Source organism: Myotis nattereri (genome assembly GCF_964212035.1).
Source record: "Myotis nattereri genome assembly, chromosome: 5".
Lineage (NCBI taxonomy): Eukaryota > Metazoa > Chordata > Mammalia > Chiroptera > Vespertilionidae > Myotis > Myotis nattereri.
This window is the reverse complement of record NC_138080.1, coordinates 22046920-22068605: the sequence shown is the minus strand read 5'-3', so window position 1 is coordinate 22068605 and position 21686 is coordinate 22046920. Positions and strand designations below refer to the sequence as shown.

Below are 21686 nucleotides of genomic sequence, written 5' to 3'. Positions count from 1 at the left end.
GAGGACAGACGACTGGATATAGAGTTCAAGGCCACGTTTATAAGGTTTGTCAAGAATTTTATGGAAACCGCCGATAAATTTAATGAATCCCTCAAGGAGTATAGTGAGACCATGGAGGACATGAAAAAGGACCAACTAGAAATTAAGCATACACTGACTGAAATAAAGAATAATTTACAGAGATCCAACAGCAGACAAGAGGATCCCAAGAATCAAGTCAAAGATTTGAAATACAAAGAAACAAAAATACCCAACCGAAAAAGAAAAAAGAAAAGAGATTCAAAAAATATGAAGATAGTGTAAGGAACCTCTGGGACAACTTCAAGCGTACCAACATCAGAATTATAGGGGTACCAGAAGGAGAGAGAGGGCAAGATATTGAAAACCTTTTTGAAGAAATAATGACAGAAAACTTCCCCCACCTGGTGAAAGAAATGGACTTACAAGTCCAGGAAGCGCAGAGAACCCCAAACAAAAGGAATCCAAAGAGGACCACACCAAGACACATCATAATTAAAATGCCAAGAGCAAAAGATAAAGAGAGAATCTTAAAAGCAGCAAGAGAAAGACAGTCAGTTACCTACAAGGGAGTACCCATCCGACTGTCAGCTGATTTCTCAACAGAAACCATGCAGGCCAGAAGAGAGTGGCAAGAAATATTCAAAGAGATGAATAGCAAGAACCTGCAACCAAGATTACTTTATCCAGCAAAGCTATCATTCAGAATGGAAGGCCAGATAAAGAGCTTCACGGATAAGAAAAAGCTAAAGGAGTTCATCACCACCAAACCAGCATTATATGAAATGCTGAAAGGTATTCTTTAAGAAGAGGAAGAAGAAAAAGGAACTCTTACCATTTGCCACAGCATCGATGGAACTGGAGAGCGGATAAATACCACAAGATCTCACTTATTTGTGGAATATAATGAACAACATAAACTGATGAACAAGGACTGATCCAGAGACGGAGAGGCTTTGATTGGACTGTCGGGCCTTGGAGGGAAGGTAGGGGAGGGTGGGGGCAAGGGGGAAGGATCAACCAAAGGACTTATATGCAAGCATATAGGCCTAACCAATGGACACGGACAATGGGGGGTGAGGGGATGAGCGGGGGGGGGGGGGGGTAGAGGGTACACATATGTAATATCTTAATCAATAAAAAAATATTAAAAAAAAAATGTAGAGTCCTGGTTCCCACCAGATTTACCGTGATCGGCATTCATATGTTAGGCTCCCCCAATAGGCGTTCCTCCTTTTTCTCACAAGGACCAGATTTCTTTCCCAGTGCAGCAGTGAACCCAAGTTGCTCAGCAAACCCAAGTTGCTCAGCCCTCCAACTTTCCACTCTCCCCAAAGATTGCTAAACTAGCAGGATATAAGTGGGATCTGCTGGATGGCACCTCACTATATCAAGGCCTGTCTAAAGGGAAGCCCACACATGGGAGAGCAGAGCCAAGAAATGGAGAGATTCCTGATGACATGGTTTGAGCATCTGGATACAGACATTTCTGAAGGCAACATGGATGTTTTGCTCACAAATCACTACATGTCTTTCTTTTTTTTTTTTTTTAGCCAGGAAACTGATGATCAGACCTAAAAATGGAGCCTAGGAATCTGCATCTGGCCACAACCCCAGGTAATACTGACACACACTTACACTGAGAACAAAGCTGGGTTGACTTGCAAATGAGACTTTGAGGCTGCGCCTTGTTCAGGAGGCCCGAGAATGCACACTTACTGTGTGCTCACCCATCAGAGATCCCGATGCCACCCCCTTCTCTCCTCTGCATGACCGCAGACCCATGCAGTTCCCTCCATCTTGGTCTCCCTCTTCTCTCCTCCACACAGCAGCTAAATAAATAGCATTAAAACATGTTGCCGAAACCGGTTTGGCTCAGTGGACAGAGCGTCGGCCTGCGGACTGAGAGGTCCCAGGTTCGATTCCGGTCAAGGGCATGTACCTGGGTTGCAGGCATATCCCCCGTAGGAGATGTGCAGGAGGCAGCTGATCGATGATTCTCTCTCATCGATGTTTCTAACTCTCTATCTCTCTCCCTTCCTCTCTGTAAAAAATCAATAAAATATATTTAAAAAAAGCAAAAAACATGTCAGACCATGTCAACTTTGCTTAAAACCCTCCAATGGCCGCCTGTTGCATTTGGCATGAAACCCAATGCAGTCCAGGCCCTGCATGCTTAACCCCTTACCTCTCCATCCTCACCTACCCCCACCCTCCCTCTCACTTGCTCACTTTACTCCAGCTCCACTGCAGCGATTTTCAACCTTTTTCATCTCATGGCACACATAAACTAATAACTAAAATTCTTCAGCACACCAAAAAATGTCTATTTTTGCCAATCTGACAAATACAAATAGGTATAATTTTGATTCATCCACACCAAATAGCCATTGTTGTTCTGGCTGTAGTCATTTTTTTATTTGACAATCTAACAGGAAAAAAAAAGGTCAGTGCCACTGACTAAGTCAGGTACTGCATGTTTTAAAAATTCTTGTGGCACACCAGCTGAAAACTGCTACCTCAAAATCCAGATGCCTTCTCACCTAACAGACTTTGTGCTCTTCCAGGTATAGTGCAGGCCTCAGAGAAGCCCCTGCCCACCTATGTCCCTATGGCCTCCTTAAGCCTTAAGGTCCTCATGACTGTCCTCACTATATGAAATGACCTTATTGCCTTTGCTTGTTATGTTTATTATCTGTCTACCCAGAATATAATCTCCATGAGAGGGGAGTGTGCCTGTCTGGCCCCCACTGTGCCACCAGCACCTAGCACAGCACGAGACATAAGGGAGACAATGAGGGGACATCTGCTGAATGAATGGATGGCTGACTGAGGTTTAGGAGTGGCATAACTGCAGCCCCAGAAGATCATGTGTATCCTAATAAGCATAGTATGTGTGGGTTTGGGCAATGATATAATAGTATTTGGATAACTATAAGCATGAGTGGTTGGATAAACATGAAAAATATATACATTGGTGGTTGGATGAATGGCTAGATGGCTGGATAAACTGATGGATGAATTGGAGATGAATGTGTGGACAGAGATAGCTAGATGAGATGGCTGCTAAAATGGAGATTTGGGTGAATAATAAAAATACAGATACAGATAGTAAATGGAAGGATGGATGGATGGTGGATTAATAAATAGATAAATAGGTATTGGTAGATGGATGGATGGTGTGTAAGTGGGTGAATAAATTGATGAATGAATAAATGGCCAGACATATAAAAAGATGGATGAATGAAAAATAGCCGAACCGGTTTGGCTCAGTGGATAGAGCGTCGGCCTGCGGACTGAAGGGTCCCAGGTTCGATTCCGGGCAAGGGCATGTACCCTGGTTGCGGGCACATCCCCGTGGGGGGCGTGCAGGAGGCAGCTGATCAATTTCTCTCATTGATGTTCTGATTCTCTATCCCTCTCCCTTCTTCTCTGTAAAAAATCAATAAAATACATTTTTTTTTAAAAAAGATGGATGAATGAAAAATAGATGTGCAACACATCAAGTGGATCTAATATATAACTATGGACTTTAGTTAATAATGTATCAATATTGGTTCATAAATTATAACAAATGTACTACACGAATGCAAGATGTCAATATAGGGAGACTGGAGGAAAGGGGTATGTGGGAACTCAATGTGTTTTCTACTTACTTAGTCTGGAAGCCTAAAACTGCTCTAAAAAATGAAGTCTATTAATTTTTTTAAAAAATAGATGTATAATGGCCCTAGCCAGTTTTGTTCAGTGGGTAGAGCATCAGCCTGAGGACCGAAGGGTCCAGGGTTTGATTCGGGTCAAGGGCACGTGTCTCATATCTCGGTTGCAGGCTCCTCCCTGGCCTAGGACCTGGTCAGTTCACATGCAGGAGGCAACCAACCGATGTGTTTCTCTCACGTCAGTATCTCTCTGTCTTCCCCTCTCTCTTCCACTCTCTCTAAAAAAACAATGGAAGGGAGACACCAAGATGGCGGCATAGGTAAACACCGGAAATTGCTGCCTCCCACAACAAATTCAAAAATACAACTAAAAGACAAAACGGACATCATCCAGAACCACAGGAAGGCTGGCTGAGTGGAAATTCTACAACTAGAAGGAAAGAGAAAAGCACACTGAGACTCAGAGGAGGTGCAGAAGTGAAGTGCAGAGGTACGGAGGCTCGAGTGCATGTGGCAAGGGCTGGCAACTGAGGACGTGGCTGTCTTTTTGAATCGGAAGGGAGTCACAAGCCCCCGACTGCTCTGAATTCCAGTTCCAGGTGAGTCTCTGGGGACCCAGACTCATACAGGAAGAAACTGGACTGTCTGGCAGCAGGCAGAACTCGGAACTTGAGGGTGGCTTTCTCTCCAAGGTGCTTGCAGCAATTACCGGCACATTGAGACACAGGGCCTCTTAGGGCAGGGCTGAGGATCAGCCATAGCTGCTTGCTACACCCTGTTGATTCCCTGAGACCCCGCGCCACCCAAGCTTCGGCAGAGGCTTTTGCATATGAATGCCCTGGCCCTTTGCAATCTGAAAATTACTTAACAAACTGCAGCTGGGCCAGACAGACCCAGAACTTCCAAGAGAAGGCCCAAGACCCTACAGCAGCTTGCATTGATTCACAGGTGGGCCTCATTTGGGCACCTCCAAACCCCAAACAAGGAAGGGGAATCTGCAGATCTCTTCATAGCTCCTGCTGGGTAGCCTCAGGCAGAGGCTAAATTAGCACCTCCTTAGATCCAAGAGCCAGTGTACCCAGTGGTTAGAGTGGGACCATTCAATTACAACTCCTCAGATCCATAAGGGACACAATCAGGGGGCAGATTCAGTGAGCACCAAAGCCCCACTGAAGCAAGTCTTGCCCCAGAAGGGTGTCTCCAGCTTAGAAGTTCTCCCACTGTAGACACAGCTGACTCTCACAGCCAATTGGCCTGGAGGTCAATTCCTCCCAGTGATACCTACAACAATCAAGGCTTAACTACAACAAGACTGTGCACAAAGCCCACAAAGGGGTGCACCAAGAGTGTCCACCTCAGGTAATTGGGGAGGCTGAGCCACTGGGCCCTATAGGACACCTAGCACACAAAGCCACTCTACCAACACAGGGAAGCATAAAAAATGCGGAGACAAAGAAACAAGTCACAAATGACAGAAATGGAGGAAAGCAAACTACTGGATATAGAGTTCAAAACCACACTTTTAAGATTTTTCAAGAACTTTCTAGAAACCTCTGATAAATTTAGTAAGACCCTCAAAAAATCTGGTGAGACCTCCGATAAATGTAGTAAGACCCTCAAGAAATCTAGTGAGACCCTCGAGGTTATGAAAAAGGACCAACTAGAAATTAAGCATACACTAACTGAAATAAAGGATATTATGCAGAGTTCCAACAGCAGACTAGTGGATCGCAAGAATCAAGTCAAAGATTTGAAATATGAAGGAGCAAAAAACACCCAACTGGAAAAGCAAAATGAAAAAAGAATCCAAAAATAGGAAGATAGTGTAAGGAGCCTCTGGGACAGCTTCAAGCGTATCAACATCCGAATTATAGGGGTGCCAGAAGAAGAGAGAGAGCAAGATATTGAAAACCTATTTGAAGAAATAATGATAAAAAACTTCCCCTACCTGGTGAAAGAAATAGACTTACAAGTCTAGGAAGCGCAGAGAACCCCAAACAAAATGAATTCAAAGAGGACCACACCAAGACACATCATAATTAAAATGCCAAGAGCAAAAGACTAAGAGAGAATCCTAAAAGCAGCAAGAGAAAGACAGTCAGTTACCTACAAGGGAGTACCCATACAACTATCAGCTGATTTCTCAACAGAAACTTTGCAGGCCAGAAGGGAGTGGCAAGAAATATTCAAAGTGATGCATCCCAAGAACCTACAACCAAGATTACTTTATCCAGCAAAGCTATCATTCAGAATTGAAGGTCAGATAAAGAGCTTCACAGATAAGGAAAAGCTAAAGGAGTTCATCACCCCCAAACCAGTATTATATGAAATGCTAAAAGGTATCCTTTAAGAAGAGGAAGAAGAAGAAAAAGGTAAAGATACAAATTATGAACAACAAATACGCATCTATCAACAAGTGAATCTAAAACTCAAGTGAATAAATAATCTGATGAACAGAATACTGGTGATTATAATAGAATCAGGGACATAGAAAGGAAATGGACTGACTATTCTTGGGGGGAAAAGGGGTGTGGGGGATGCAGGAAGAGACTGGACAAAAATCGTGCACCTATGGATGAGGACAGTGGGGGTGGTGAGGGCAGATGGTGGGGCGGGAACTGGATGGAGGGGAGCCATGGGGGCGGGGGGGGGGGTGGAGGAGAGGAACAACTGTAATCTGAACAATAAAGATTTAATTTAAGCCCTAACCAGTTTGGCTCAGTGGATAGAGCATTGGCCTGTGGACTCAAGGGTCCCAGGTTCGTTTCCGGTTAAGGGCATGTACCTTGGTTGCGGGCACATCCCCAGTGGGGAGTGTACAGGAGGCAGCTGATCAATGTTTCTCTCTCATCGATGTTTCTAACTCTCTATCCCTCTCCCTTCCTCTCTGTAATAAATCAATAAAAAATATTTTTTAAAAAAGATTTAATTTAGGGAGAACCAAGATGGCGGCATAGGTTAACGCCGGAGTTTGCTGCTTTGAACAACTACTTCAAAAGTGAAACTAAAAGACAGAGGGACATCACCCAGAACCACTGGAACGCTGGCTGAGTGGAAGTCCTACAACTAGGAGTAAAGAGAAACGCACACGGACACTCAGAGGAGGCGCAGTGCTGAGGTCAAATTCTGAGGTGCGGAGTGCGCGCGCGGAGCGGGCTGGCGGCGGAGGGTGCGGTTGGCGTTTTCAATCCGGAGGGAGTCGCAGACTCTGAGCTCCAGATCCGGGCGAGTCTTTAGGGACCCAGACTCAAACGGGAGAAGCGGGACTGCCTGGCTTTGGTCAGAGCGAGTGCAGCTTTCCCTCCGAGCTTTGCAGCGGTTGCTGGGACTCAGAGAGGCAGAGCCCCTGGGGACAGGACTGAGAGCGGCCATAACTGCTCTCTCTGGCCCACCCTGTTGATCCTGTGCGACCAGCCCCGCCCAAGCCCTGCACAGAGGCATTTGCCGGATAGCCTCAGGCAAACGCCAGATTAGCACCTCCCTAGAGGACAGAAGTTCTCTCACTGCTGACACAGCTGATTCTCATAGCCACTTGGCCTGGAGGGCAAACCCTCCCTGGAATTAGCTACAAGACTGCACACAAAGGCCACTAGGGGGTGCACCAAGGAAGCATAACAAAATGCAGAGACAAAGAAACAGGACAAAATTGTCAATGGAAGATCTAGAGTTCAGAACCACACTTTTAAGGTCTCTCAAGAACTGTTTAGAAGCCGCCGATAAACTTAATGAGATCTACAAGAAAACTAATGAGACCCTCGATGTTATATTGGGGAACCAACTAGAAATTAAGCATACACTGACTGAAATAAAGAATATTATACAGACTCCCGGCAGCAGAACAGAGGAGCGCAAGAATCAAGTCAATGATTTGAAATGCGAGGAAGCAAAAAACACCCAACCGGAAAAGCAAAATGAAAAAAGAATCCAAAAATGCGAGGATAGTGTAAGGAGCCTCTGGGACAGCTTCAAGCGTACCAACATCAGAATTATAGGGGTGCCAGAAGATGAGAGAGAGCAAGATATTGAAAACCTATTTGAAGAAATAATGACAGAAAACTTCCCTCACCTGGTGAAAGAAATGGACTTACAGGTCCAAGAAGCGCGGAGAACCCCAAACAAAAGGAATCCAAAGAGGACCACACCAAGACACATCATAATTAAAATGCCAAGAGCAAAAGACAAAGAGAGAATCTTAAAAACAGCAAGAGAAAGAAACTCAGTTACCTACAAGGGAATACCCATACGACTGTCAGCTGATTTCTCAACAGAAACTTTGCAGGCCAGAAGGGAGTGGCAAGAAATATTCAAAGTGATGAACACCAAGAACCTACAACCAAGATTACTTTATCCAGCAAAGCTATCATTCAGAATTGAAGGTCAGATAAAGAGCTTCACAGATAAGGAAAAGCTAAAGGAGTTCATCACCACCAAACCAGGATTATATGAAATGCTGAAAGGTATCCTTTAAGAAGAGGAAGAGGAAGAAAAAGGTAAAGATACAAATTATGAACAACAAATATGCATCTATCAACAAGTGAATCTAAGAATCAAGTGAATAAATAATCCGATGAACAGAATGAACTGTTGATTATAATAGAATCAGGGACATAGAAAGGGAATGGACTGACTATTCTTGGGGGGGAAAGGGGTGTGGGAGATGCGGGAAGAGACTGGACAAAAATCGTGCACCTATGGATGAGGACAGTGGGTGGGGAGTGAGGGCGGAGGGTGGGGCGGGAACTGGGAGGAGGGGAGTTATGGGGGGGAAAAAAGAGGAACAAATGTAATAATCTGAACAATAAAGATTTAATTAAAAAAAAAAAAAATAAAATAAAATAAAATTGTGATTCCCTATTTAAAAAAAAAAAAAAAAAAGATTTAATTTAAAAAAAATAATAAAAAAACAATGGAAAAATATCCACGGGTGAGGATTAAAAATAAAATAGATGTATAATGTATAAACAGATGTATGGGTGGAAAAACAGATGGGTTAGCAAATGAAGAGATGGAAGGATGGATGGATAAATGGATAATTGGATGGATGTTTCTATATTGAATAAAATGAAAACAGATCAACTCAGTAGATGGCTGGGTAGAAATGAACAGATGGAACGGATGGTCAGTGACTGGGTGGATGAATAGGTGGACCGTCAATATGCTGCCTGGGGCTCAGGCAGGCCACTCAGCAGCCTGACCAGCGTGAATCGCCCTTTTCCCTACAGCTCTGCAGGCAGCCACACCTTCCACGTACTCCATGACCATGCAGAGGTGGCGCCGGGTCTCAAAGGAGCAGAACATGCTGACCACAAAGGGGTTCTCGGCAAAGGTGAGGATGTCGCGCTCCACGAACGCCTGCTGGATCTGGTTGCGCAGGATCAGGTTCTGCTTGTTGATCTTTTTCATGGCGAAGCGCTGCCTCGTGTCCCGGTGCCGCACCAGGTAGACAGCGCTGCAGGGGGAGAGAGCGAGGACCGGCCATCACCTCGAGACACCCGGCCTCCGCTACCCTCCCCCCGCCAGAGCCCCAGGTGGCTCACCCGTAAGCACCATTGCTAATGAGTTTGATGGTGTCGAAGTCATTCTCGCCAGGCGGTTTCTTAGCCTTGGTGGAGCTGCTGCGGCCCTGAAGGGGGAAGGTGAGACCACCACCATCATCATGGTAAGATGGGGACTCTTGTTACCCCCTTATCCATGGGGAAACCGAGGCACGGTGGGGATGTATCCTTCATCCGAGTGCCACAGTGAGGAAGCAACAAAATCAGGCCTTGAACCCAAGACGGTCTGACTTTGAAGCTATATTCCCAACTATTTTCCATTAGGGAAGAGGCCTACAAAATAATCACCCTAATATAGAAAGAACTCCCAGAAATCCATAACTAGAAGCCTAGCAATTGGAGAGAAAAAATAGGCAAGATCTGTGAACTAGAATTTAGAGCTCTTAGCATATGAAAAGATGCTCAACCTCACATATAATGTCAGGGGGCAAATTAAAACTATCCAAGATATCATTTTTCACCTAGCAGATTGGCAAAACGAAAAAGAAAAAAGGAAAAAAATCCAAAAGGCTGACACTCTGTGGGTAAAGTTGTGGGGAAACGTACTTTTATACCTTGCTTTTGGGAGAATAAATTGGTATAACCCCCATAGAAGGTACTTTGGTGTACATAGAATTATAAATGTACATTCCCTTTGATCCACCAGTTTCACCTTTGAAATAATTCTACAGATAGGTTTGCATATGTGAAAATGACATATGTACTATCTTGCTCATTGCAAATATTAGAAACAATTGACATGTTCATTGATAGGAAATTGGTTCAATAAACACATAATGGGCATTTGAATGAAGGAATATTATGCCCCTGTTAAAAAGAATGAGAAATTGCCTAGCCAGTGCAGCTCAGTGGTTGAGCATTATTGACCTATGAACTAGGAGGTCAAGGTTTGATTACCGGTCAAAGCTTGGGATTGAGGGCTCAATTCCCAATAAGGGGTGTGCAGGAGGCAGCTGATCAATAATTCTCTCTCATCATTGATTTTTTTAAAAATATATTTTACTGATTTTTTACAGAGAGGAAGGGAGAGAGATAGTTAGAAACATCGATGAGAGAGAAACATCGATCAGCTGCCTCCTGCACATCTCCTACTGGGGATGTGCCCGCAACCAAGGTACATGCCCTTGACCGGAATCGAACCTGGGACCTTTCAGTCCGCAGGCCGACACTCTATCCACTGAGCCAAACCAGTTTCGGCCATCATTGATGTTTTTATCTCTCTCTCTCCCTCTTCCTTTCCTCTCTGAAATTAATAAAAATATTTTTTTAAAAAATTAGAAATCTATCAGTATATAGATTCAGAAACTTCTCCCAAGTATTTTATTGGGGGTAAGGGGAAGCAAGTAATAATATGTACTATATACTTTTGTATAAAAAAAGGGGTAAAATAGAACTATCCTATAAAATAAAAGGCTAATATGCAAATTGACCAAACAGTGGAATGACCGGTTGCTATGATGCGCACTGACCACCAGGGGGGCAGGTACTCGATGCAGGAGCTGCCCCCTAATGGTCAGTGTGATCCCACTGGGGGAGTGCCACTCAGCCAGCAGCCGGGCTCACGGCTGACGAGTGCAGTGTCAGTGGCGGGAGCCTCTCCCACCTCCGCAGTAGCGCTAAGGATGTCTGACTGATAGCTTAAGGGAGCAGGCCTTGCCTGGCCAGCGTGGCTCAGTGGTTGAGCATCGACCTGTGAACCAGGAGGTCAGGGTTCGATTCCCGGTCAGGGCACATGCCCAGATTGCAGGCTCCATCCCCAGTGAGGGGTGTGCAGGAGGCAGCTGGTCCATGATTCTCTCTCATCATGGATGTTTCTAGTCTCTCCCTCTCCCGTCCATTCTGAAATCAATAAAAACATATTAAAAAAAAAAAAGGGAGTGGGCCTTAAGCCTTCAGTCAGACATCCCCCTGGACTGTGAGAGGGCACAGGCCAGGCTGAGGGACCCTCCCTGAGTGTACAAATTTCGTGCACTGGGCCTCTAGTGTAATCACATTTGGGAGGTACTCAGCAACACATATACTAATAATATTTGGGGGGCACATAAGCAGTAAAGGACAAGGGTGGATCTAAGATTTTTCACTGTATACCTTTTTAGAAAATTATTTTTATTTTTCTTAGGGACAAAGAGATTATGAACATAAATATTACACAAAAAGATCTATGAGATTAAAAAAATAATGAGCCCTGGCCAGTGTGGCTCAGTTGGTTAGTGTAGTCCTGTGCACTGACAGGTCAACAGTTCAATTCCTGGTCAGAGCAAATTCCCAGTGTGGGTTTGATCCTGGTCAAGGTGCATGCTCGAGGCAACTGATTGATGTTTCTCTCTCACATCAATGTTTCTCTCTCTCTCTCTCTCTCTCCCCCCCCCCCTTTTTTCTCTCTCTCAATCAATAAAAACATATTTTAAAAAATATTGAACCGAGATGCTCCTAAGAATGTAGCCTAAACCTTCCTTGGGGCAGTCTCACAGGCAACAGCTGTGAATAGCCAAACACAGGGCATCATCTATATATATAAAAGCCCAGCGATCGGAATGGCGGAACGACCAGAATGACCAGAACAACCAGAACAGTTGGTGGCTATGATGTGTACTGTGGAAGCCAACTGGCCTGATCTGGACCTCGATCGCCCCCCTGCTGGCCTGGCCCCAGATGGGCCCCCAACACCCTGATCGGGGGTGGGGCCAGCCGGCCAAACTCCCACAGCCCCTCCTCCCCGCTGGCCTGGCCCAATGGGCCCCCATTGGTGTGGGCCGGCCAGACCCCACCGTGCACAAATTCGTGCACCAGGCCTCTAGTGTACTATAAGTTTAGTGGCTTCACGCAGAAATCGGTGGGAGCACGGGCTTCTGAGGCCTAGAACCCTAAGGGATTACAGCCTGTGGTTTCCACAGAAGCACCGCCACACCAACTTCTGATTTTACTGCATATGATGATGCCTGGAAAAACAAAGTTCCAAAACTGCAGAAAACTTCCCGGAAATCTACGGTGTGCCCATCCACCTAGAACAATGCCTGCCTGACCAAATGTTCACCAGATCACCATGGCATGACAGTGGGAGGCCTCATCTCCCTCTTCACAGCCCAGAAACAAATGAGTTAGGCTGCAAAGAACTGGTTTCCTTTTGGGCATAAAACCTTTGAATTTTTATGGTTCTTGTAAAAAAACTTTTTTACTTGAATGGCTTACTTAACATTTTGCAAGAAAAAATAAAGTTAATAGGACAATATTTTGGTTTGTTTATGACACGCACCTGGCCTGAAAGGGCTCATTGGACAGTTAAAACTAATGTTCAAAGAAATGTTGCGGTTCTTCGAGTTCATGCAGCTGATTTCCCTGGAGGCTGCATATAGGCTTATCTATTTATTTTATTTATTTTTTTGTTAATCCTCACCTGAGGGTTTTTTTCCATTGATTTTTAGAGAGAGTGGAAGGAAGGGGGAGAGACAGAGAGAGAGAGAGAAATAGCGACTGGTTGCCACCTGCATGCATCCTGATCCGGGGCGGGGAAGGTACGTGCCCTTGACCAGAATCGAACCTGTGACCCTTCAGTCCACAGGCCAATGCTCTATCCACTGCACCAAACCAGTTAGGGCTGCATGTGGGCTTATTGATAGCAGTTTGTGCTGAGGTCCTTAGGGACTCATGGTGGCGTTTTTTGAGCATGGGGTGCAGAATCCTTTCTGGATTTGGATGTGTCTGAGGAAGGAAGACGAAAGCCAAGGCCAGGTGCATGAGACAAGGGGTTTGAGTTTGTAGTTACCTTGGGGAGTTTTCCATCTTGCAGTAAAATGTTCAGAGAAATTACTGGCAGCATGCCTCTATTCATTGGATAGTTTGTTTTAAAGGGATATTGCCTCATCTCAGATCTTTAGTGAAATTTTATGTGTAGTTATTATGTATTTATTCCACATGGGAACAGAACACCTGTTTCATGTTGCATGTTAGACTAATGTCTATTTTATTAATGCAGCTGTGATACAAAGTCTCCTTTACCTTTTAAAAATGTTACGACTTTTAGGTTATGATTTTGGTTGTGGAATAAATACATGAATGAAAAAACACAAGGTAGCCTGAAAATATCTGACACGAAAACTGACAGAATTATAGGGAGAAATAGCTCAAAACAAGGATTTAACACATATCTCAGAAACTATGAGCTTAATCAGGAAAAAGGAAAAAAAGAATAGGGAGATGGAAGATTTGAATCACTCAATTAACAAGTTTGATTAAATGGAATTACGTAGAATCCTACAAACAACAATCAAAGATAAATACCTTTTTAGAGTTTTAGACTTTTGAGTGATGTCATTCCATTACCTATTCAAAAAATTAAACAAATGCATGTACAGTGAGATTCTTTTAAATGTATATATACTTACATATATATAGGAAAGGGGTGTGTGTGTGTGTGTGTGTGTGTGTGTGAATAGATACAATCTGAAACAAAGGTTAGAAACTCAAATGCCTTCAGGGGGGAGGCAGGCCAGGTGGGGGCCATGGGTGACTCGGGGAAGGTACCCCATATCATAGGGCAGCCCCCACTCAGTGTCAGCTGGTCCCACCATAGTGTTGTTAGAACTGCTGATTTTTTTTCAAAAGAAGGTCCAACCCCAGATTTGAGTCAAAAGTCTTCCGATTTCTATATTTTGCTTCAAAGTTTTGAAAACCATTAGACAGTTTAGATGAAGCGCACGCATGGCCGCTATGGCAGATAGCGGCTGGCCTGGCAGCGGGGTTGTGGCATATTTTACTATGCTGAGCTCTTAACACAGAGACACTCAACTCACTCAAAACCCCATGCGCGGTTCCTCACTAAATGAGACCTAGAATTACATATCGCCCAGCAATTCCACTGCTGGGTATATACCAACAGAATTGAAACAGTTGTTCAAGACAAATACTTGTACACAAATGTTCTGTCTACACAACAGCCAAAAAACGGGAGCAACCCAAGTGTCCACCAGTGGACAATGGATAAACAAATATGGTCTATCCATGCAATGAAATATTGTTCAGTCACAAAAAGGAATGAAGCACTGATTCATGCTACAACCTGAATGAAACTTGAAAACACGTTGCCAGACACGAAAGCCCACAGAGTGAATAATTCCGTGTATGTGAGGTGTTCAGAACAAGCGTATCCGTAAAGACAGAAAGCAGGTCAGTGACTGCCACGGGCCAGGGGCGGGGAGACGGGGAATAACTGCCTAATGGGCATAGTTTCCTTTTGGTGCGATGGAAGCCCTCCGGGACTAGACAGAGGTGATGGCTGCACAAGTTGTAAATGGACTAAATACACGGAATTGCTCATTTAAAAGTTTTATGTTTTGTGTAATTTACCATAAAAAGAAAAAGGCCCATGGAGGAGGACCTATTATTAACCCATTGGACAAATGGGGAAACTGAGGCTCGGAGCAGAGACCAGATCTACCCAGGCTGCGGGCAGGGAGCCAGGAGGTGAACCTTGCCTATCCAGCCAGAACCAGAGTGCTGACTGCCGCCGCCCGGCCTTACCTCAGACAGGTCGTCCTGCTCGGGCGTGTTGGAGCCGCCACTGTCCTGTTCCTCCAGATGCACCACGTCTAGGAAGGGACGGAGAGTGAGTGGAGGCCAGGGTCCCAGTGGATTCACCTCCAGCCCCTGTGCCCCCAGCTGTCACCTGGAAAAGGGTCCCGGGTGAGGCCCAGCTGGCGGATGATGTAACGAGGGATATCTGTCTTGACCAGGTGCCCCTCCTTGGCGTGGCCCTCCGCTGCTTCTAGCAAGTGGTAGAACTCCTCGGGGTTGAATTCCTGAGGCAGGGCAGGGGCGGGCTCGCGGTGGGCTCAGAGGGGCCCCCGCCAGCCCCCTCCCCTCTCCCAGCCCCCTCACCAGGCATTCCAGCAGCCTCGCAGGGCGAGAGATGATAATGAGCAGTCTCTTCACCAACTGGGTGACGAAGGCCACCTCCAAGCTCTCAGAACGTTCATAAGCCTGGGAAGGGGAGCGCAAACTGTGGTTGGCCTGGGGCGGGATTATGGCAAATTTTACACAAGCCCTGCCTCAGCCAGGCCCCTCGCCCAATCCTACTGGCTACACACTGCTACTGTTGTCCCATTTTACAGGTGACAACACTGAGGCACAGGCCTCACAGTAAAAATAACAGTCACTGTTGTTAGAGCAGACACTGTCCAAAAACCTTCACTCATTCATGTTCAAAACAGCCCTATAATGTGAGGTGAGTCAGAATCCCTCTGACTGACAGGCTCTCCCCTCAGATCTCTGAGTGGCTCTCTACTCCTCCTTCAGGTTGCCACTTGGTGGTCACCTCCACGCAACTGAGTGGCACTGGAAACACAGAGAAAGATTCCTGCCTTCCTGGGGTTCAGATCCTAGGATGGGAGATGGACAGGAACATGAAAACAAGCACACCATGGAAGTCAATGATTTCAGCGGATGCGTAAGGCTATGAAGCAAATGGAACAGGGCAACCGGATGGAGTTCATCTCCCCACCCCAATCTAAAATTGCACCCCACTCCCTGGCAGCACTTCAATCACCATTACCCTATTCCTTGTTCTATCACATGAATACCCTTCAAACAGCTCACATATGAACTTTTCTATCATGCCCATCAGGGTGAGGGGAAGAGGCACGCACCTTGGCACCAAAAACCTTACTCTTTGAGATCCCTAACACTGTAATGCGGAAAAATCAAAATGAATGCATAAAATGCGTGACAAGCAAAAGAGCAAAATTTAAATAAGGACACGACGCAACAAGTGCCGTGCACTGCATGTTGGAGCTTGAAGCAAAAGGGAAGGTACGTGACAATCTATGCCTGCATAGCTTTCAAAATCTTTAATGGTTTTTACAAAAATGTTATTATTGATAAGTTTGTTTCCACTAAAACCAGGAAAGTAAAAGTATAACAAATTCTGGTTTAAATATAAATAAAATATTCAACTTAAAATCATGTGAAGGGGTGCGGAGGTGCAGGAGACAGCCGATCAGTGATTCTCTCTCATCATTGATGTTTCTCTCTCTCTCTTTTTTTTTTAATATTTTATTGATTTTTTACAGAGAGGAAGGGAGAGGGATAGAGAGTTAGAAACATCTATGAGAGAGAAACATCGATCAGCTGTCTCCTGCACACCTCCTACTGGGGATATGCCTGCAACCAAGGTACATGCCCTTGACCGGAATCGAACCTGGGACCCTTCAGTCCACGGGCTGACGCTCTATCCACTGAGCCAAACCGGCTAGGGCTCTTTATTTTTTTTTTTCCTTAATATATTTATATTTATTTCAGAGAGGAAGGGAGAAGGAGAGATAGAAACATCAATGAGGAGAATCACTGATTGGCTGCCTCCTGCATGCCCCCCCCACTGGGGATCAAACCCACAACCAGGGCCTGTGCCCTTGACTGAAATCGAACCTGGGACCCTTCAGTCTGCAGGTCTATCCACTGAGCCAAACCAGCTAGGGCAAATCATCATTGATGTTTCTCTCTCTCTCTCTCCCTCTCCCTTCCTCTCTGAAATAAATAAAAATAGATTAAAAATAAGTAAGTAAATAAATACCTACTAAATTGTTTAAAAAAAATAATGTTAAGTTTTAATATACCTACTTTACAACTTCTTCAGTAATTACTTCGATGTTCTGGGGGCTGGGGGAATCAATCACGTGCAGCATCCTAGTCCCAGCCCTGATGCCTATTGTTTGTCTTCTGTTTTTTCCGGCTAGAATATCAGCTCCCCTAGGGCAGGGACTCTTCAGCTTCTACGTCAGTGCTGGCCTCAGACTAGATTCTTAATAAATATTTGTAGCATTAAAGAATGAGTGAAGCCGAAACCGGTTTGGCTCAGTGGATAGAGCGTCAGCCTGCGGATTGAAAGGTCCCAGGTTCGATTCCGGTCAAGGGCATGTACCTGGGTTGCGGGCACATCCCCAGTAGGAGATGTGCAGGAGGCAGCTGATCAATGTTTCTCTCTCATCGATGTTTCTAACTCTCTATCCCTCTCCCTTCCTCTCTGTAAAAAATCATAAAAAATATATTAGCCGAAACCGGTTTGGCTCAGTGGATAGAGCGTCAGCCTGCAGACTGAAGGGTCCCAGGTTCAATTCTGGCTAAGGGCACATGCCCAGGTTGTGGGTTCGATACCCAGTAGGGGGTCATGTAAGAGGCAGCCAATCAATGAGTCTCTCTCATCATTGATGTTTCTATCTCTCTCTCCCTTCCTCTCTGAAATCAATAAAAATAGATTAAAAAATAAAAAAGAATGAGTGAATCCCCTTTTTATAGCAAAAGGCACAGAGAGGTTAAGTGACTTTGCAAAGGCTGCACAGTACATAAGCGATGACCTGAGTGGGAATATATACTGTTTGAAGTCTGTGCTCTTGACTCCTATGGACCTAGTGGCAAAATCCAAACTCAAAACAGATTTGATGCCAAAGTATGTAATTATACCAATATGCTGTCCTTCAGGGCAGAGGGCCAGGAGCCCAGAGCACTATATTCTGGTGCTTATACCCTTATCCAACCTCATCTTCTCAAAATAGTACAGTTACTTGGCTTCTGCGCTCCTGGAATTTTCCAGACTGCCTCCTCATCTCAGGGCCTTTGTATGTGCTGCTCACCCTGCTCAACACACATTCCTCCCAGCTTTGTTTTTATAGCTGCCACTTCCTCATTCTTCTTCTTCCAATTTCAAAGCCACCTCCTCCAGGGAGGCCTCCCGGACCTTACAAGGAAAGCCCTAACACTCCATCTGGTTGCCCTATTCTATTTGCTCCATAGCTTTAAACATCAGCTGAAATCATTGACTCCCTTGATTTGTCTGTTTTCATATTCCTGCCCATCTCCCATACTAGAATAGCAACCCCAGCAAAGCAGAAATCTTTCTCTGGTTCGTTCACTGTTGTGTTCCCAGTGCCCTAGCACAGTGTCCAGCACATAGCAGGAGTTCAAAAACTGCTATGCATTATCATTGAATAGGGACATTACCTTGTTTACTTTCATTTATTCATCCATTCATTTAATCAACATTTATTGACCGCCTACTATGTGCAGGACAGTCAGGATACAACAGTGAACAAACAGGCAATCTCATCACCTACCTGTGGGACTGACATTGGAGTAGGTGAGACAAGAAATAAGATAAGAAAAAACAGACATTATGATGGATGGTGCTAAGTGCTAAGGTAAAATCTTAAAGAGACAGTGGGTGGTGAGTGTGAACAGAGTTTGACATTTTATTTAATTTTACTATTTTATTATTTTTTTACTGGTTTCAGGAGGGTAGAGGGAGAGAGAGATAGAAACATCAATGATAAGAATCATTGATCGGCTGCCTCCTTCAGAATCGAAAGTGGGACTTCATCCTGCAGGCCAGCCCTCTATCCACTGAGCCAAACCGGCTAGGGCCAGAGTTTGACATTTTAAATAGATGGGTCTGAAAAGCCAACCTGAGCCCAGCCAGCTTGGCTCAGTGGTGAGCATTGACCTATGAACCAGGAGGTCATGGTTTGATTCCTGGCACATGCCTGGGTTGCTGGCTCCATCCCCAATGTGGGGTGTGCCGGAGGCAGCCGATCAATGATTCTCTCTCATCATTGATGGTTCCATCCCTCTCTCTCTCTCCCTTCCTCTCTGAAATCAATAAAAATATATTTAAAAAAATAAAAATAAAAAGCGGACATGAGAAAGTGACAGTAAAGACCTGAAGGAGGTTAAATACCTACTTCCCCATCAGAACCACGTCCTTCTTTCCACCCCTGAATCCTCAGCTCCCCACCAGCGCCTAGAACGTGTTAGGAACCCCGCGAGTGGGTGTGGGGTGAAGGATGGCATTGGCCTGATTTGGGGGTGCAGAGTCTGGGATGGGGCTGGCCTCCCCGAGCACTCACATCCTGCAGTAGCTTCTCTAGGTTCTCCTGCAATTCGTAGAAGTAGACGGTGGTGATGAGGCCATCGCGGGACTTGGTCAGGCAGTCCCGGGCCAGCTCGATGATCTGGTGGTGGATAAAGCTGAGCACGCCGTCGGCCAGCGGCAGCACGCTGTCAGGCTCGTAGGCGCGGGTGAAGTCCCGCAGCTTCTCCTCCATCTGCGCCGTGGCCTGCGGAGGAGGGAGGCCAGGCGGCGTGAGCGCTCGGGGCTGGGCTGAGCCCGAGGGCTGTGGCCGCAGGAGCCTGCGCTGAGCGCGCCGGCCACCAGGGGGCGCGCGGAGCTAAGGCGAGCAGAGCTCCGACCGCGCGGCCGCCCCAGACCCGCCTCACCTTCGGGAACCTCTCCTTGTAGACGTGGTTCATCATCACGATCTCGTTGTCATAAGAGGAGGGGGAGCGCCCGGGGCTGTAGGAGAGAAGCCCATCCTGTCCAGTCCGCCTCCTGTTCGCGGGGACCGGGGTCTCGCGGTGCACAAGCCCCCAGACTCGCTTGGAGTTGGGGGATGCCGGCTCACCTGAGGCTCCTCGAGCGGGGCCGCACGGCTGGGGAGCGGCGGCCGCCATCCTCATCCGTGATGCTCTCGCTGCTGCCGAAGTGTTTGGAGAGGAAGTGGAGCTCGTCCACGGTGGGCTGGTAGGGCAGCTGGTGGAGGCGCTCCTGGGAGGAGCAGGAAGACTGGGGGAGGGGCAGAACCGGTCAGAGCTACTGCCGGCCCCTCACATCCTGGGCCCCTGGCCTGGGGTTCCTGGGGTGGATGGGCTACCGGCAAGGTGGTATTAGGGCCTGATTAGGACCAGGATCCTGGATGTCCCAGGGCCCAGGATGGGACTCCAGGCAACAGAGGGATGAGGACAGACATGGATAACAGTAACACAGACATAGATGTGACTAGAGAGAGCCTGTAAACACCGGAGAGTCAAGTCACATCCCTTCTCTGTTCAGAACCCGCCATGGCTCCCACTGTACTCAGAATGAGTACTAAGTCCCTCCCACACCCCACAAGGCTCTGCACTAACATCTGGCCCTGTCCCTCTGTCATCACCTCTGCCCACTCTCCCCTTCACTTGCTCTATTCCAGCCACAGAGCTATGGCTTTCTTTTTCTCTTCTTTTTTTCAGAGAGGAAGGGAGAGAGAGAGAGAGACATCAATGATGAGAGAGAATCATTGATCAGCTGCCTCCTGCACGCCTCACATTGGGGATTGAGCCTGTAACCCAGGCAGGCATGTGCCCTGACTGGGAATCTAACCGTAACCTCCTGGTTCAGAGGTCGACTGGCTCAACCACTGAGCCGTGCCAGCTGGGCTATGGCTTTCTTGATAAACCTTGAACAAGGCAGACACACTCTTGCCTCCGGGCCTTTGCACTGACTGTTCCCTCTGCCTGGAGCACATCTACTATGGATTAAATGTCACCTCTCAGAGAGGCCTCCTCTGAACACACACCTATCTCTTCCTATGCTTACCCTCTCCTGTTTCTTCTTCTTCTTCTTTTTTTTTTTTTTCTGGGAGGAAAGGGGGAAGAGAGGGGGAAGAGAGAGGGAGGAGAGGGGGAGGAGAGGGGGAGGAGAGGGGGAGGAGAGGGGGAAGAGAGAGGGAGGAGAGGGGGAGGAGAGGAGGAAGAGAGGGGGAGGAGAGGGGGAAGAGAGGGGGAGGAAAGGGGGAAGAGAGGGGGAGGAGATGAGAAAGCTAAAGAGTAACCCTCTCTTGTTTCTTCTTGCTGTATTTATCTCCTGACTTATTATATCTTTATGTAAAAAGCCTTTCTATGAGTTTCCCTTACATTTAGAATAAAATTCACCTCCCTGCCCTGGGCAACAGGCCCCAGCAAAATCAGGGTCTCAACCTGCATTACCTTGACTCCTCTACTTATTTATTTGTTACTAGAGGCCCGGTGCACAAATTCGTACATGGGTCCCTCTGGGTGGCCTGCAGGGAGCAGGCTGAAACCTGTAGTCCAATGCTGCCTGCAGCTCCTACCTGCCACTCCCGCTCATCCCGGCCCCACTGTACCTGCTGTGGGCTTGCACCCAATAAGTCCCAATTGGGAGGGCTTGCCCCAGCATCTGGCACCCTCCCAAGGGGAGTGGCCTGCGAGATCAGCTGAAACCAGCTCTCCAACATCCCCCGAGGGGTCCTGGATCGGAGAGGGCGCATGACAGGCTGAGGGACCCCACCAGTGCACGATTGGACTAGGGAGGGCTCCAGGGTGTGTCCTTCCCATCTTGCTCAGTCCCCTTTGGCCAGACCCCAGCAGCAAGCTAACCTACTGGTGGGAGTATCTGCCCCCTGGTGGTCAGTGCACATCATAGCGACTGGTTGACCAGTTGACTGCCCTCTGGTGGTCAGTGCATGTCATAGCAAGCGGTTGAGCAACCTTAGCATATCATTAGCATATTACACTTTGATTGGTTGTTTGGTTATTCTGCATCCAGTCTATTTGTATATTACCCTTTTATTATATAGGATTACTGGCTGCTCTGCTTGAGGACAATGATTGGCTCTGCTTGGTCCTTGGTCAGGGC

The 21686-nt window shown here is 46.5% G+C and overlaps 1 protein-coding gene across 2 annotated transcripts in view; it reads right to left on the bottom strand.

Moving 5' to 3' along the window:
- MAST1 (microtubule associated serine/threonine kinase 1) overlaps positions 1 to 21686 on the bottom strand; it is a gene marked incomplete at its 5' end in the record, with an annotated part of 36534 nt that overhangs the window by 9231 nt on the left and 5617 nt on the right. For both annotated transcript variants that reach the window (XM_081091450.1, XM_081091451.1), the window contains 8 exons: positions 8918 to 9126; positions 9215 to 9300; positions 14750 to 14817; positions 14895 to 15027; positions 15107 to 15208; positions 19123 to 19332; positions 19493 to 19568; positions 19678 to 19838. In XM_081091450.1, coding sequence (XP_080947576.1) covers positions 8918 to 9126; positions 9215 to 9300; positions 14750 to 14817; positions 14895 to 15027; positions 15107 to 15208; positions 19123 to 19332; positions 19493 to 19568; positions 19678 to 19838 — 1045 coding nt within the window. The remainder of the gene's footprint in view (positions 1 to 8917; positions 9127 to 9214; positions 9301 to 14749; positions 14818 to 14894; positions 15028 to 15106; positions 15209 to 19122; positions 19333 to 19492; positions 19569 to 19677; positions 19839 to 21686) is intronic.